This window comes from Nuphar pumila, chromosome 2 (genome assembly GCF_984573655.1).
Source record: "Nuphar pumila chromosome 2, dmNupPumi1.hap1.1, whole genome shotgun sequence".
In the NCBI taxonomy this organism is placed as follows: Eukaryota; Viridiplantae; Streptophyta; class Magnoliopsida; order Nymphaeales; family Nymphaeaceae; genus Nuphar; species Nuphar pumila.
Window position 1 is genome coordinate 24,825,575 of NC_143250.1, and position 17,535 is coordinate 24,843,109.

The 17,535-nt window shown below is 42.2% G+C and overlaps 1 protein-coding gene across 4 annotated transcripts in view; it reads right to left on the bottom strand.

The window, feature by feature from the left end:
* CNX5 (co-factor for nitrate, reductase and xanthine dehydrogenase 5) overlaps positions 1 to 17,535 on the bottom strand; it is a 131,792-nt gene that overhangs the window by 2,795 nt on the left and 111,462 nt on the right. The window contains exon 12 of one of the 4 annotated variants that reach the window (XM_089997441.1): positions 12,653 to 12,777. The exons of the other annotated variants lie outside the window; for them this stretch is intronic. Coding sequence (XP_089853567.1) covers positions 12,670 to 12,777 — 108 coding nt within the window. The 3' untranslated portion in view covers positions 12,653 to 12,669. Of the gene's footprint in view, positions 1 to 12,652; positions 12,778 to 17,535 lie in introns of those variants that run through there. 4 annotated transcript variants of the gene reach the window in all.

The following is a 17,535-nucleotide window of genomic DNA, read 5'->3' on the forward strand; positions in this document are numbered from 1 at the left end:
AAGGGTGATAGAATTTTACTTATTAAATTAATATTAGGTACGGATATTATTAATATTATTAGTGTTTATGCACCTCAAGTAGGTTTAGATGATTCCATTAAGCATCAATTTTGGGAAGATTTAGATGGAGTAGTACAAGGGATATCTTATGGAGAAAAGCTTTTCATCGGCGGTGACCTTAATGGACATGTAGGCATTAGTAGGGATGGATTTGAGAGTATACATGGAGGCTATGGTATAGGAGAAAGAAATGAAAGTGGAGAAAGGATTTTAGAGTTTTGTTTGTCCTATGATATGATCTTAGCAAACACTTGGTTTAGGAAGAGGGAGTCTCACCTAGTAACATTTAAAAGTGGGGTTAATACGAGTCAGATAGATTTTTTCCTACTTAGAAAGAGAGATAGGGGTTGTTGCATCGATTGTAAGGTTATACCGGGAGAAAGTGTAGCTACACAACATAGAGTCTTAATTTTAGATCTTAGAATTAGACAATGCCTCAAAAGGGATAGACATAAGATAGATCCTAGAATTAAGTGGTGGGCACTGAAAGGAGCTAAACAAGGAATGTTTGTAGAACAGGTAGTTAAGGAAGTTGATTGGTGTCTCGAGGAGGATTCAGAATCAATGTGGAATAAGATAGCGGGTGGCATGAGAAAAGTGGCTAAGGAGGTATTGGGTGAGTCTAAAGGCGGTGCACCACTAGGTAAGGATACATCATGGTGGAACGAGGATGTCAAAGTAGCTATTAAGGTTAAAAGAGAGTGTTATAGAAATCTAAGAGTCGTGATAATGAGAATTTGGAGAAGTATATGATAGCAAAGAAGGAAGCTAAAAAAGTTGTTCGAAACGCGAGGGCTAAGGTATATAAGGAGGTTTATGACAAGTTGGATACCAAAGAAGGCGAGAAGGATATTTATAGGCTTGCAAAGATGAGAGATAGGAAATCGAAGGATTTGGGTATGGTTACATGTATCAAAGATGAAACACAAAGGGTTTTAGTCAAAGATGAGGAGATTAAGGAGAGATGGAAAGATTATTTTGATAAGCTATTTAATGATAGTCATGCTCAAGATCTTGGAGACATCTCCATTACTTTTCATGAGATAAATCGTGACTTCATGCGCAAGATTCAAAAGAAAGAAATTGCAGAGGCTTTGAAGAAAATGAAATCAAGAAGGGCAGTTGGCCCAGATGGTATACCTATCGAGGCTTGGAAATGCTTGGGAGAGAAAGGTTTAGAATGGTTGACAAATCTTTTTAACTTGATTTGGCGAACAAATAAGATGCCTAATGAGTGGAGGAAGAGTACTTTGGTGCCTTTATATAAGAATAAGGGTGATATACAAGATTGCACAAACTATTGTGGTATAAAACTCATGAGTCATACTATGAAACTTTGGGAGAGGGTGATTGAGTCTAGGTTGAGGAAGGTTGTCATGATATCGAAGAATCAGTTTGGTTTTATGCCTGGAAGATCAACTATGGAAGCTATACATCTTCTTAGACAACTTATTGAAAGATATAGAGAGAGGAACAAAGATTTGCATATGGTTTTTATTGATTTAGAAAAGGCATACGATAGAGTACCTAGGGACGTTCTTTGGTGGACAATGATGAAGAAAGGTGTTTCTCTCAAGTACATTAGTATAATTAAAGATATGTATGAAGGAGTAGTAACCAATGTCCGCACTTGTGGAGGGGTGACAACCAATTTTCCGATAACGGTTGGGTTACATCAAGGATCTGCTTTAAGCCCTTTCCTATTTGCGATAGTGATGGATGAGCTTACGAGATCAATTCAAGAAAATGTACCGTGGTGTATGTTGTTTGCTGATGATATTGTTTTGATTGATGAGTCTAGAGCTGGGGTTAATGCTAAGTTAGAATTATGGAGACAGACATTGGAAGCTAGAGGTTTTAAGTTGAGTAAGAGTAAGACGGAATATATGGAATGTCGGTTTAGTAAGCAACGAAGTAGTGATGGGAGTGTAGTGAAGCTCGGTAAGCAAGAAATACCGGTGAATGATTATTTCAAATATTTGGGATCCATCATTCAAAAGTATGGAGAAATTGATGGGGATGTAAATCATAGGATAAAGGTTGGGTGGATGAAATGGAAAAGTGCAACTGGAGTGCTGTGCGATCGTAGAATGCCATTGCGGTTGAAGGGAAAGTTTTATAGGACGACTATTAGACCCGCTTTACTATATGGTTCGGAATGTTGGGCTGCCAAGAGACATCATATTCAAAAAATGAGTGTAGCTGAGATGCGGATGCTTAGATGGATGTGTGGAAATACAATAAAAGATAAGATTCGGAACGAGGAGATACGTAAGAAGGTAGGTGTTGCACCCATTGAAAATAAGATGCGAGAGAATCGTTTACGGTGGTTTGGACATATTCGGCGAAGGCCTAATGATGCTCCAGTTAGAAGGTTGGAGAAATGGGAAAATATATTAGTTAAAAGAGGTCGGGGTAGGCCTAGGAAGACTTGGATGGAGATGATAGGAAAAGATATGAATGCTTTGAACCTCACCGAGGACATGGCATTGGATAGAAATGATTGGAGGAAAAGGATATATGTGGAAGACCCCAAATGAATTTCTTTTTTGGTTCATATCGCTGACCCCAATGGTTTTGGGATGAAGGCGTAGTTGTTGTTGTTGTTGTTGTATGGTCGAAAAGTGAGATGTCGTTAGCAGAAAGGAAAGTCCCTTAACGACACATTCATTTGTCGTCACCAGAAATGGAAATAGAGGCAATGACACATTTCGCTCAACATTTGTCGTTATCGGATCTCTTAACGACACATTAATGTGTCGTCAACCGCTAACTCCTCGGGATGGATTTTTGCCTTCGTAGAAAATTCCCACGTGAACATTTTTCCCACTTTGGGAATTGTTTTCATGCATTTCATAGAATTGTTCTCATGCATTTCATGGCATTTTCCCATTTTATCATGTATTTAGGCATTCCCTAATGCACATGTTCATGCATTTCATACATTTCATGCATATTGCATCTTTTGACCTGTTTTCTTGTAAGAAATCGGTCAAAACCCTTAGGAAAAGCCTACCCATGTCCCAATTTTAGGACCATCCTATAGATAGATGGACATTAGGTCCTTAGAAGGTCCCACGGATTGATGGAGCAATCCGAAGCCCAGGAACCCTCTAGTTGGAACACATAGAAGGAGGTTATTTGGACCAAATCTGACCCCATGGATGTGTTCAACATGATCAAAATAGCAGGAATCAATCCTTGTATTGTATTTTTTCAACAGAAAAATGATTTTTTGAGGGTTGAAAATTTGATACATTGTGGGCCACTGATTTTTCAACTCCTGAAAAAACTGGCATACACATCAGAAAAACATGATTCAAGGGCCAGGTTCTACTAAAGCAAACATGTAAATCACATCTCGGGGTTCGGATGTACAAAAGAAAACTAAAAATTTGAAATATTAGTCTAAAGCAAACATGTAAATCACATCTCGGATGTACAAAAGAAAACTAAAAATTTGAAAAATTAGACTCCATGTCACATGGATACAACTGTGGATACGGGGATACAACCATTTTTATAAAGTTTCTGATATGACTTGTATATAAGAGGATTAGATGGGAGTCAAAATGCATTATCTATAAGATCTGCACCAGAAAACAATATATAGAGAAGAAGAGAAGGGCCTCAGCAAACAATTCTCCATACCCTCATTAGGGTCGTGGGTTCCTTTTAAATCAATAAGTAATTTACATGACAGAAATACTCCTAATTAGTATACAAGAAACAATACAAATAAGAAGGGTAATATGGCCAGGTTGAACAAAATACAGCTTAATACAAAAGACATCATATGCTACCGACATCAAACAGATTTAGATTTGGATCCAAATCTGGCTCCAGACCCAATAGATCATGTCTCAATACCCTCCCTCAAGTTATGAATGGTAAGAGCCATAAATAACTTGTTCTTCAAGTACCAAAACCTTTTCTTACTTAATCCTTTTGTAAACAAATCTGCAACTTGATCTTGAGTCCTAACAAATTGAGCAGAAATCTCTCCACTTTCAATTTTGCTTCTAATAAAGTGTTGATTTATCTCTATATACTTCATTCTTCCATGCGGAATAGGATTGAGAGATATCTTGATCGCACTTTGATTATCACAAAACAAGATAGAACTTGACATATGTTGTCATATAAATTAGATAATAGATATCTAATCCAAATGATTTCAGATAATGTTGTCATCATTAACCTGTATTCAACTTCACTACTTCATTGAGTCACTGCCTTTAGCTTTTTAAAGCTCCATGAAACCAAGTTCTTCCCAATAAAAACACAGTACCCGAAGACATGCCTTCTTTCATCTGAATGCTCTGCCCAATCAACATCTGAAAAGGCCATAACTGTTAAAACACCTTTATCACAATCATTTTTTTTATAACAAAGCTCATCACCAAGAGTTCCCTTCAGATATCTAAGGATCCTTTCTCAACATGATTCACACGAGGGCAATGCATAAACTGAGAAACTTGATTGACTGCACAAAAAATATCAAGACGAGTAAAAATGAGATATTTGAGCATACCCACAATACTCCTATACCTTGTAGGATCATGACGTCTAATTTTTTGTTACAAGACACTTGGAGTAAATATCGGTTTGCAAATCTTTCATTTGAGCCTGGTTGAGTAAATCAATGGTATACTTGTGTTGTGTCAACACTAATGAGTTTTTTTTTCGATTGACTTCAATGCCCAAAAAATATTTGAGATCTCCCAAGTCTTTCATTTTGAATCTAGTATTTAGCACACTCTTGACAGCATCAATATGTTCTTTGGAATTTTCTGCTACTATGATATCGTCAACATAAATGAGTAATACTGTAATCCATTTATCACCTTTGTAGATGAACAAAGAATGATCCAAATGAGATCTACGAAAACCATGATGCTGAATTTCAAGAGAAAAAACTCTCAAACCATGATCGAGAAGCTGATTTTAGCCTATATATAGCTTTGTTCAGTCTACACACATAGTTGGCTGAATCTTTCTCATTATACCCTTACAGCTACTCCATATGCACCTCCTCTTTGAGGCCTTCGTGCAAAAATGCATTTTTAACATCCAGTTGACTTGAACGCCAACCATGATCCACTACTAGGGAAATAACTACTTTGATAGTTTTCATCTTCACTACCAGACTAAATGTCTCTTCATAGTCTAGCTCATGTTCCTGAGTAAAATCCTTTGCAATCAGCCTTGCTTTGTATCCCTCTATGCTGCCATCTGGTATATATTTTATTTTAAAGACCCATTTTGATCCAACTACATTCTTTCCTGCAGGCCTTTTTACAACATTTCATGTTCTACATTCATATAAAGCATGTATTTCTTCGTTTATAGCCTCAATCCATTTGTTTTTAAGGCCTGATTGTATGATCAAGGCTCTTCGTGTTGAGATATAAAAGCTAAAAAGATTTGGTGATCCATGCAAAATTTTCATAACTTACCCATCTATCAATAGGATGTCACACTCTTCCAGATTTTTTGATTATTTGTTCTTGTTCAGGGTGATCATTTTCAGATTCAACATTTTCTTGTTCTGGGCTGCTCTCGGATGCATTTTCAGATTCAACATTTGAATCTGGCGGCTGTATGTAATTCCTTTGAATCTTCCTTCTGTGCTATATAAAGGATCAACTTGTTGTCCCTTAACATTTTGTTGGTCCAATCCCACATGTGCACCTTCTATTCTGTCATTGTTTGTATCATTTGTTGTTGTTGCTTCAATAGAGAACATATCATCATCTAACCAAGGCTGATATAGCTATTTTGATTGCAATTGAACACTTTGTACATTGATGCCTTTTGAAACAAAATCATATTCATCAAAAACAATGTTTCTGAAAATATGAATGCATTTATTTTCAATGTCATAGCATCTATACCCCTTATAATCATCTAAATATCTAATAAATTGCAAACATGGGCTCTTTTGTCAAACTTGTTTCTCAAAGAGGCATCAATGTGTCCATAACACATGCAGTTGTATGCCTTTAGATAATTATAATCAGGGTGTTGGCCAAACAATTCATAATGTGGTGATTTATATTGCAGCAGTTTCATAGACAACATATCTATGATATGCATTGTTATATGGAAGGCCCTTTTCCAAATAAATAAAGGAAGAGATCCTGCATTCATCATGGCTAGTGGACTTTCAACAATGTGCATGTGTTTCCTCTCAACAAGTCCATTTTACTGAGGTGTCTGAGGACAAGATACCCTTCTATTAACTTCATTCTCCTTAAGATATTGAATAGAGTCATTTGAAGAGTACTCACCCCGACCATCACACTGGAAATTAAGAATGGGTAAACAAAACTTATTTCGAACCATAGCATGAAAGTTCTTAAAAATTGTAAAAACTCCATGTTTATGTTTCATGAAGAATATCCATGTGTATCGAGAATAATTATCAATGAAAGTGACATGATATCAACTCCCGAAAGAAGAAACAGTTGGGGTTGGTCCCCATACATCAGAATATATGATCTCAAACAGTTTAGAAGATCTTTGGAAGTGCATGACTCTTAGACATTTGACAACTAAGATAAGCTTTATTTAAATTCATCACTCAAACTAGACACTAGAATCAAATTATTAGAAACAAGCCTCTCAATAAAGGCCTTATTACAATGAGCTAAACGACTATGCCAGACATTTGACTTATTGAACTCTATCCCATTGACCAAACAACGTGATTTTTCAACATCTTAGATAGGAACACGAACCAACAGATTCTCCTTGAAGAGATACATATTCCCGCATCTTTCTCCTTCAGCAAACATCCTCTTCATGTGAAGATCCTTCACATAAACAGATAAGGAGTAAAAATGACACAAGAATTGGTATCATCAACAAGTTTAGAAACTAAAATAAGATTATTTTTTTTATGTTTGGAACAAGGAAAACATTTGATAGACAAATATTTGAATTGGACATGAGAATGAAAGCAGTGTGTGATGGGGTGACGAGTGTCATCTCCAGTGATGACTTTATCTCTATCAAAATAAGGAGATAAGTTTTTAAGTTTATCTTAATCCCCATTTATATAATTTGTTGCCCCAGAATCAACGTACCAAAATTCTTTATCATTTTGCTTTAGATTCAACCCTGCTAAGGTGGCCAATAGAAGTTATCTATCCATCGATTTTGTCCCTGATCCTCCAGTCTTATTTGATCCACTTTTATTCTATGAACTTTGCTCTCCAACATACCTCGAATTATCCTTATACCAACAGTTTGCTTTAACATGTCCAGTTTTTTTTGCAAATGTAGCATGTGTGTATTCTCTTGCCCTCATAAAAAATGAGAGGTGTATTAGGAAGTGAGAGCAACCCACGTCCTTCCTGATTACCTCCTCACCCTCTGCTTCGTCCTCTCATGCTCCATCTTCCTCTCCCAAACGGTGTACTTGCTAAATTTCATATGCCTGTGCGACATTAGGGAACCTTGACCCAACAAGCCTTTTTAGCGAGTTCCAAAAGCAAATGCAGCGGATCTTTCGAAGCAACAATTGTGCAGGCAGTATTGCATGCAAACACACAATTACAAGGAGGCAACAATCACACAAAGCAGAGAGAGTAGAGCGAGAAGGAGAGAATAGAGAGGGAGAGAGGAACGTTCAATAACAATCAATTCATTGAACGCGGGTAAATACAATAGTGTTGTGCACCACAATCTCATTAAGGAAAATGAAAATTACATGTATGTAAAGTTGTATAAACATTACAAGGCCGAAAGACCCGTGTGAGCCACGCAGGGCTTTCGGTAGGCTTAGTACAAGGCAAAACTGCGCAAAAAGTTTGGGCGTAACATTCTCCCCCACCTAAGTTGTCGACGTCCTCAACGACAGGGCCCATGCTTCATACTCATCCACTGTTGAGGGAAACTGATGGACGTTCTTCACATTCTCCCAACTGGCTTCTTTTTCTGGCAATCATTTCCACTTGACAAGATACTCTTTGATCTGTCCTTGACGATTGCAGAAATGATCCATGATGTACTCTACTTCTTTGGTGTCAGTTATGCAGAGAGGTGTTGGCGCTCACGTCGGCTGGTTACGGCTGCTATCTTCTTCATCGGCATGGAATGACTTTAGGTTACTGATGTGGAAGACTAGATATGTTTGAAAGTGCGGAGAAACTTCGAGCTTGTAGGCAAGGTTGCCTACACACTGCATGATAGGAAAGGAACTTTCGTCTCCGAAAGATCTTGGTTCTCTCGGGATGCAATTTGACCAATACTAGGTCTTCGACTTCGAACTCCGCAGAGCGACACTTCTGATCAGCCCATTTCTTCATCCTCTTGGCAGCTTTGTTTGATCCTACCAGTCTTGAGCAAAACGATAGGCAAGTGGCGCCTTGCCCTTATAATTCGCCACGATAGTGTGTAGCGTCTAGAGCTGCCTCCCCATTACCAACTCAAAGGGACTATGGCTAGTTGATTCACACTTCTGCAGGTTATGGGAGAACTAAGCAACGTCCAGAAGGTCTACCCAGTCTTTCTGATTTACACCTACAAAGTGCCAAAGATATTCTTCAAGGAGAGCATTGGTTCTCTCCATTTGGTCATCTGTCTGGGGGTAGAAAGACGTTGAAAAGTGCAACTCCATCACCAACAATCGAAAAAGTTTCTGACAGAACTTCGCTGTAAAGCGTGGGTCGCGATCGCTGACAATGTTTTCTGGAATCCCCCAGTTGATCACAACATGTCTCACGAACAAACCTGCGACTCGCTCGGCAGTACTGGTGGGTGGCATCGGCATGAAGATAGCATACTTTGAAAATCGATCCACCACCACAAAGATCGAACTGCAGTTGTTCACCTTCGGTAGTCCTAAAATGAAGTCCATGGAGATGCTCTCTCACTGACAGCTTGGAATAGGAAGAGGCTCAAGTAGTCCTGCGGGCTTTTGATTACTCGGCTTATCCAATTGGCAAATCAGGCAAGTGTGAATGTAACCCTCAATATCATCCTACATAAAAGGCCAATAGTAGGCCTGCTCTACTAAAGCGAGTGTTCGATGTTGCCCCGGGTATCATAACACTCCTTGATTACCAATCTCTGCAATGATACCCATTGTGGTACAAAAACGCGATCGCCCTTAGTCACCAGGAGGTTGTCTTGCATCCAGAATCTCCTGGTTTTCCCTTGTTGAACTAGGGTCACCAAGTGTTGAGTTGATGGATCAGACTGGATGCCTTACCGAATGCGGTCGAGGAGGTCGCTTTGAAGCTGAGCAGACGAAGCTTCCTCCTCTCACAAGGCCGCCAACTCGGCCTTTTTGCTTAGTGCATCAGCTAACATTGGTCTTTTCGGGCTTATACTCCAAGACCATGTCAAACTCTGCTAGGAACTATTGTCATCTAGTTTGCTTAGGGCTAAGCTTCTTTTGTGTCTGGAAGTAGCTAGTGACTATGTTGTCCCTCTTAACAACGAACTGAGATCCCAAGAGATAATAACGCCAAATCCGCAAGCAATGCACGATTATAGTCATTTCTTTCTCATGCATGCAATATCGCCGCTCCACATCCTTCAATTTGTGGCTCTCAAAAGCGATGGGGTGACCTTCCTGCATGAGCACTCCACCGATAGCAAAGTCTGAAGCGTTTGTGTGGATCTCAAACGTCTTAGTGTGGTCGGGTAGCCTCAACACTAGATCACTGGTAAAAGCCTTCTTCAGCTCTTCAAAGGCTGCTTGGCATGCATCCGACCAATTCCAACTTCGATTCTTCCGAAGCAAATTTGTAAGAGGAGCACAAGCCAAAGAATACCCCTCAATGAACCGGCGATAGTAATTCACAAGTCACAGAAATGACCGCAGCTCTGACACAGAGGAGGGAGGCTTCCACTCCACAATGGCTTGAACTTTCTGCTGGTCCATCCGCAACATGCCACGTCCAACAACATGGCCGAAGAACTCCACTTCTGCTAGCCCGAATAGGCACTTTTCCTGTTTCACATATAAATCATTGTCCTTCAACAACTGAAACACAATGCACAAGTCACGCACATGTTCCTCCAAATTCTTGTTGTAGACAACGACGTCGTCCAAGTAGACGACTACAAATTGGTCCAGGTACGGGTAGAAGATTTTGTTCTAAGGTTTGAGAAGGTTGCAGGGACATTCGTCAGACCAAACAGCATAAGCAAGAACTCGTATGCGTCATATCTCGTCACACACGTAGTCTTGGGTGCGTCCCCTTCTATGATCCTGACCTGCCAATAACCCGATCGTAGGTCTAGCTTTCAAAATACTCGGGCGTTGGTCAACTGATCGAATAGGTCGGCGATCAATGGTAGAAGATACTTGTTCTTAACCATCACCTTCTTCAGCGCCCGATAGTCCACGCACAACCGTTGGGACCTGTCATGTTTCTTCTGAAAAAGCATGGGTGTGCCAAAGGGTGCTTTTGAGGAACGAATAATGCCGGAGGCCAACATATCATCTAGTTGCCTTTGTAGCTCCTTCAACTCTAGTGGAGCCATGCGGTATGGGGCCATAGCATGGAGCTTCGCGCCTGGCAAAAGTTCAATCGCATGATCTACCTCCCTTCAAGGAGGCAATCTCTTTGGGAGCTCGGGAGGCATCACCTCCTTAAACTCTTCCAATAAGGAAACCAGACTAGACGGGGTGTCTGCTTACTTCATAGGCTCGGCTTCACATAGGGCCACCAGAAATGTCTCATCACCCTGCTTGATGCCCTTTTTCAACTGAATCGCAGAGATCGTCCGCATCTGCGAAGTGTCAACAGGACAAGCAGCAACCATGCACGGGCATCGCTCATCCATAATAGACACCACATTCAAGTGGGGCATGACAGAGGCTTTGTTCGCCCACAAGAACTCCATGTTGAGGATCACCTTAAAGTCGTCGAGTGGGGATATCGAGAAACTGGTTGTGCCCGACCAATCTCCCATCTTAACAGTCACATTTTTTGCCTCGTCGAGGATTGGCTTCACTTCCGACCACAGTAGTTCTTGTTTCTGCCATACAGTCTCCGATAATTTCGGTTTCGGTTGTCTTGGCGATTTTGCCCTTGGGCATGTTGTCTATCTTCCCGATTATCATTTTACTTTTTGTCCCCAGAAGTTATCTTTTTCAGTTGTCTTCCCTTAAACTCATGTTTTCGCTGAAATTTCGATAGTACTTTTGTTGTTGCTAAGGCGCTAGCAAGATCCCGAGGTTTTTGCTTTCGCAACTTTTGCTCCGCCCAAGGCTGTAATCCCATCATGAAATGGAGGAGGTGATTCGTCTCCCCCATATCCGTGATCTCCAACATGAGGGCTGAATAGGTCTTGACGCAGTCATGGATTGACCCAGTCTGCTTTAGGCCCGTTATCTTCTTGTATGCCAAGTAATTGGCGTCCATTGGAAGGAAGTGACTTCACAACTCTCTTTTTGAAGTCATCACATGTATCAATTGCGCAGAGACCCTTCTTCATGTTATTGCGTCTTCTTCTCCATTAGACAATGGCGTCATCAGCCAACCGCGTTGTGGAGGCTCGAACCTTAACCGCTTCATCTTCAACAAAGCTTGCTTCGAGGAATTCTTCCATCTACCACAAGAAATTATCTACTTGGTGTCGTGAGCACCAGTTAACTTCTTGAACTCGGGAACCTTCAGACGAGTAGTCGACGTCTCGACTACACCATAATCGTTGGTCGATGGCCGACGTTCTAGAGCTAGGATTCTGCGTTCCAAAACCTGGTTTTTCTGTTCCATTCTTAACCTTTCATCCCTGACGGTGTCCAACTCGGCAACGATCGAGTCTACTCTATCTTTGAGTAACACAATACTTCCTTGGAGTTCTTTATGCGCAGTCTTGAGCTCATCATCGAGCTTTTGATAGCTGAGAGAGGCTTCACACACTATAGCCTTCATCTCATGCATTTCTCGCATGAGTTTTTCCACCATCTTTTCCAACTTGGTGGGGTCTACCGAAGGAGTTTCCCAAGCTTCTTCGACAGTAAACATCTTTGTCCCCTTTCCTTTCTTGCTCTTTGATTTCAGCAGTATCACCACACCAGAATCTCCAGAAACCATGATCAACGATTGTCGCTTGGTCGAGCAACAATCGACAAACTTCACTTTGCCCAAGATGAAGTCCGCTCTGGTACCACTTGTCACGAGATAAATTTCAGATGCCCGTGCAGCATTGGGGAACCTTGACCCAAGAAGCCTTTTTAGCAAGTTCCAAAAGCAAACGCAGTGGATCTTTCGAAGCAACAAGTATGCAGGCAGTGTTGCATGCAAACACACAATTACAAGGAGGCAATAATTACACAAAGCAGAGAGTAGAGAGAGAAGGAGAGAATAGAGGGGGAGAGAGAAACGTTTAATAACAATCAATTCATTGAACGCGGGTAAATACAATAGTGTCATGCACCACAATCTCATTAAGGGAAATACAAATTACAGGTATGTAAAGCTTTACAAATATTACAAGGCCAAAAAGACCGTGTGAGCCATGCAAGGCTTTCGATAGGCTTAGTACAAGGCAAAACTGCGCAAAACGTTTGGGCGTAACAATTACAGCTCTTGTCAATTTGTTTGCGATCTTGTGAATTCTTGTGGTTCTTTCTTGGGAGATCTATGATTGTGTGCTTGTGAAGCACTTCACGGTTGAAAATATCTTCATCATATCTCCTAACCTTGCCTTCAGCAGACAAAGGATTTGAATTTTGATTGTGTTCTCAAACTTGGAGTGGAGTAGTGGACAAAGAAGATAGATTATCCATAGAACAGCTTAGAAGAATGACTTTTATATGACAAACTACATGAAGATTAAGTCAACCATTTTTTAAATTAAGACAAAACTAGGTGCTAACAACAAAATATGGGTACAATGCCAAACATTTTATTATGGATCAACTTAAACCTGAGGCATATGCATAACAAGATATCAGAAATTGAGAGTAACAGCTTAGCTTACGAACACACACAGAGGGAATAAAACAATACACATGCATGAAAATTCTGGGAAGAAACAATATTAAAAAAGCAATAAGAAATAAAAATGACAGCATGATACACTTAAGGCACACAATTAGCGTATATTAACAAATGCATCTTCTTTTCCTAATCCAAAGAACATGCAAGATACATTTTCGAAAAAAAAATTGAAGCAGAAATAAGTTCTAGTCTAATCATCTCTTAAAAATCTATCAGCTACATTACCTAGATGCTCCTTGGATGCTTTTGGAATCTCAAATTTTTAGTACACAAAGTGTCTAACGAACTGGGATGCTTCATGGGTCCATCATTTACATACATTTGCAGGCACTTCTATGTAATTTTAACCTTTGCCCTTCTAATTTTCAGATTGAAGGCCTATGGTTAACTGAAAAAGTGTGTGTGTTTCGGGTCTGGATCTTATACCAGACCCGAGTCCATTCATGTATAACTCTCTACTCTGTATTTTTACTTTTGTTCCGGGTTTGGATATTACACGAGACCCGAACCCACAATGTAAACTTAAACATATTAATACAGTCGTTAGGTCACGATTTCATTAACGAAATCGTGACAGCCGCAACCTCTCTTCTCCTATTACTTTCTCTCTCTTCTCAACACAGGTTAAAGAGGAGATTCTTTCATGGTATCAGAGCCAAGATCTACTTAGGGCTTGAAAAGACTTCCACAAGGTGCGACCAAGGTTTGAGATCTCTCCTTTTCTTTTGTTTTCTCCTCTCTCAATTTTGTTCATCTCTCTTCAACCCCTCTTTTGGTTTCTTTCCTGAAGGATTCACATCTCCCTAACGTGAATCTCTAAGCCATCACGTAAATCGTGAATCTCAAAAAAAAAAAAAACTCGTCTCATCGTGAACCTCAAAAAATCCCATCTCACGTGAATCTACTGTTCCGCGTGAAACCCTAAAGTCAACCTTTTCTTACTCATATTGCCGTATTCAGATCTGATTGCTTTTGCACCAGATCTGGTGCACTACTCCCCTGCGCATCCTTCTGCCATTTGGACTGGAATCAACCTTTTGCTGTTTAGATCTGATATTTGACATTTTTTTTAATTTGCTTTCATTTCTATCAAGTGTCTCCCCCTTTCAGCCTATTTTCTTCTCGCTGTCTCAACTGGCACTCAATTGACAGTTGACTGTCAACGTTATCTTCAGCTGTTTTTGCCCAGATCTGAAAACACAGTTGACAGTTTCAAATTTTGTTCATCGTGTGAGAAATTCCCATTGCGTCAATCTCAGTTTTTAAAAGAAAAAAAAGGAAGGGAAGGCAATATTCAAATCTGATCTTTTGAATCTGACAGTCTCTAATCGCTATTTTCTCGAAGGTTGCTCAGCCAAAAAAAATATAATTTTGCGACGAGCCAACCTTTTTGACAGCAGATTGGGCACTCCGTGAACACCCGAATATCCTTGTCTGATTCCTTTTCTTCATTGATCTGCATTCTTTTCAATCGAGTCTTTCTTCGAGTTTTCTCAATCAACTTGTTTCCAAAAAATTAACCACCTCAAACTTCTTGATTTGGAAGAGACAAATCATACCCTTTATAAGGAGCCAAGGTCTCTTAGGTCACCTGGATGGAACCACTCCAGTCCCGCTAGAATTTGTTACGAGAGAAGAGAAAGATGATAAAGGGGTGAGTTCAATTGTGTATATCAAAAATGCAGAATATCTAAACTGAGAAAGCAAAGATCAATCAGTAGTTGCTTATATAACTTCTACCTTGTCTCAAGAGGTTCTTGTTGCAATCCCCGACAATTGTACAGCCCTGCAACTTTGAGAGAGGCTGGTTCAGACGTATTCACAAGTTTCACAGGCAAGGATGGTTTTTCTAAAAAAGGAATTTCAGCAGCTGAGAAAAGATTTTATGTAACGCCCGTTGAAAAAAAAAATTGTGTCAGACACGTGCCTTAAACGTGTCGGACACATGTCAAAGTCGGTCTGTCGTGTCGGACCCGGATCCAAGCTAGACCCGGACCCGAGCCTGAACTCGGACCTGGCTTCTCGACCGTTCGAGAAGCCTATAACTTTAAAAAGTCACAGGTGTCTCGGGCGAGGGGCAAAACCCCTCGCCCCTTCTCTCTCCTTTGCTCTGTCTCTCTCGCACTGCCACCGGCGACTGGAGACGCCGGCGAGCAGCTTCGTCTGGCCGCCTTCATCCCGATTGTTGCAGACATCGACGGCGACCTTCGTCAGCCGGCGACTGACACAGTCGGCGACATCCAAGCTCCGGTGAGCCCCCAATCCCCTTTTTTTCTGCTCCCGTCGGCCTTTCCCCTCTTCAAGCCGACGTCGGCAACTCGCTGTCGGCCACCCTTTCTTTCTCTCTATTGTATCTCCCTGCAACCGCCACCGACAGGCAACACATCGCTCCAAGACTCCTCCTGTCTGGCTATCGGTTGCGCCAGGGACCCCGACGCCGGCGACTCGCCGCCGACCACCGCCTTCGTCCCGGGTGCTGCAGCCGCCGACGATCGTCACCACCCAGCATCAGAGCTCCCTCTGGCCCTTAGAGGGCGCGCGCCAGTGACCTCGGGAGCCTCTTCTCCTGTCTCTGTCCAGTGGCGGTAGGGCGCCAGCAACGATAGTCGCCGGCCACCACTGTCTCCCTTTCTCCTTGTTGTCGTCAGTGATCGTAGTTTCCGATGACCTGGCGGCCATAGACGTCGCCACCCTTGCCGAGGCAGCTCAACCGATAGTGACCCTTGACTTTCGGCGACCTCCGATTGTCGGTGATCATCACCATCTCCTCTCTCCACCAGCCTCCTGACGCCGGTGAACCCGAGAGCTCCGTTGACGACTCCTTCACCACGGTATCCTGAGGTAAACCCTCCCTTTTCTTCTTTGTGAGGAGTCGATCAGCGGGAGAGGGTTGAGCCCCTGTCGGCAGGGAGTTAACCCCACCTGCCTTCCTCTTTGAGACGGTCGATAGGGGGATTGAGCCCCATGTCGTCGCTGCTTGTCGGCAGGGGGTTCCGTTCCCCCTGTCCTTGCTCGGTCGGCAGGGGGGATCCACTTTCCCCCTGCCATTCGTTGTGTCGGCAAGGGGGATCCGCTTTCCCCCTGCCATTCGTTGTGCCGGCAGGGGGCTCGGGTCCCCCTTGCCATTCGCTTTGCCGACAGGGGGCTCTGTCCCCCTGTCATTTGCTCCTCGACAAGGGGTTCCTTCCCCCTGTCCCTTCTTTTTGTGCTTTTGGGCAGGGGGCGAGGCTCCCCCTGCTCTTGTTGTCCCAGCAGGGGGCGAGGTCCCCCTTGCCTTTGTGTTGCTTCTCGGCAGGGGGCTTCGTCCCCCTGCCTTCTTTTGTTTGCCGGCAGTGGGGACGAGGCCCCCTGCATCTTTGTTGTTCTCCGGCAAGGGGCTTTGCCCCCTTGCCTTGTTCTTGCTGCCGGCAGGAGCAGAACCTTTGCCTGTTTCATTCCTAGCAGGGGGTGCAACCCCTGTCTCGTGTTCCGACAGGGGGTGTTTCCCCTTGCCTTGTTGCGGCAGTTGTGGCGGGGAGCCTATGCTCCCTCCCCTGCCTTTCTTTGTTCTGGCGGACAGGGAGCTCCTGCTCCCTGCCTCTGTTGTTGCTGCCAAGCAGAGCTGAGGCCCCTGCCTCTGCCACCCTTGTCTGCAGGATGCAGAGTTCCTGCATATGCCTCCTGCAGGCAAGAGGCCTTGTTGCGTCTATTGCTTCTTGTTTATCTTATGGCGTATACTAACGTTCTAAGCTCTCCAGGTTAAATGGTGGATCTAGCTCGCCCTTGTGGCTTGAGCTCTTGTTTGCCTACGTCATTGGCGTACGAGGACTCGCAACCCCTTAAGGTAGGGGATTCTTGCGTTAAAGAACAATGAACTGATAAATGCTAAAATAAGAAAAGATAACTAAAAGAGGATGATATATGTATACGTATAATATATATACGTATGTCTTTTAACTCAAGGACGCGGTTTCGCGATCTTTTTCCTCTTTACTTCCTCGCATTTTTTTTTTCTGTTGCTGTCGCGCTATATGTGCTTAGACTTTCTATTTCTGTCTTTACATTCCATGTCTTTTAACTCAAGGACGCGGTCTCACGATCCTTGTCCCCTCTACTTTCTTGCACTTTACTTTCGTGTTGTCCCGCGCTTTGCGCCTTGGCATTTACTTGCTTATGTCTGCCTTGTTCTCCAGGATACAATCCTGGTCCTCCTTTACGTTCTTGCACTTTACTTTCTTGCATTTACTTGTTGTCCCGCGCTTTATGCTCTATGGCCTTGCTACTTGCTTTACTCTTCGTACGTTACTTTCCTGTGTTGTCGTGCTTGGTTTTGCACTCACCGTTTGCATGTGTTTGTCCTTATCTTGTTGTTGCCCTTTGTGCATGTATTCTTATCTTTGTCGTATGCTTCTTTACTTGCTCACGTTTATCGTTTAATTGAGGTGCAACCCCATGCCTCGTGAGTCGTCCTTTACACTTGCGTAGTCAGTATAGGATCTCATACCTCACGAGTTGCTTACGTTTC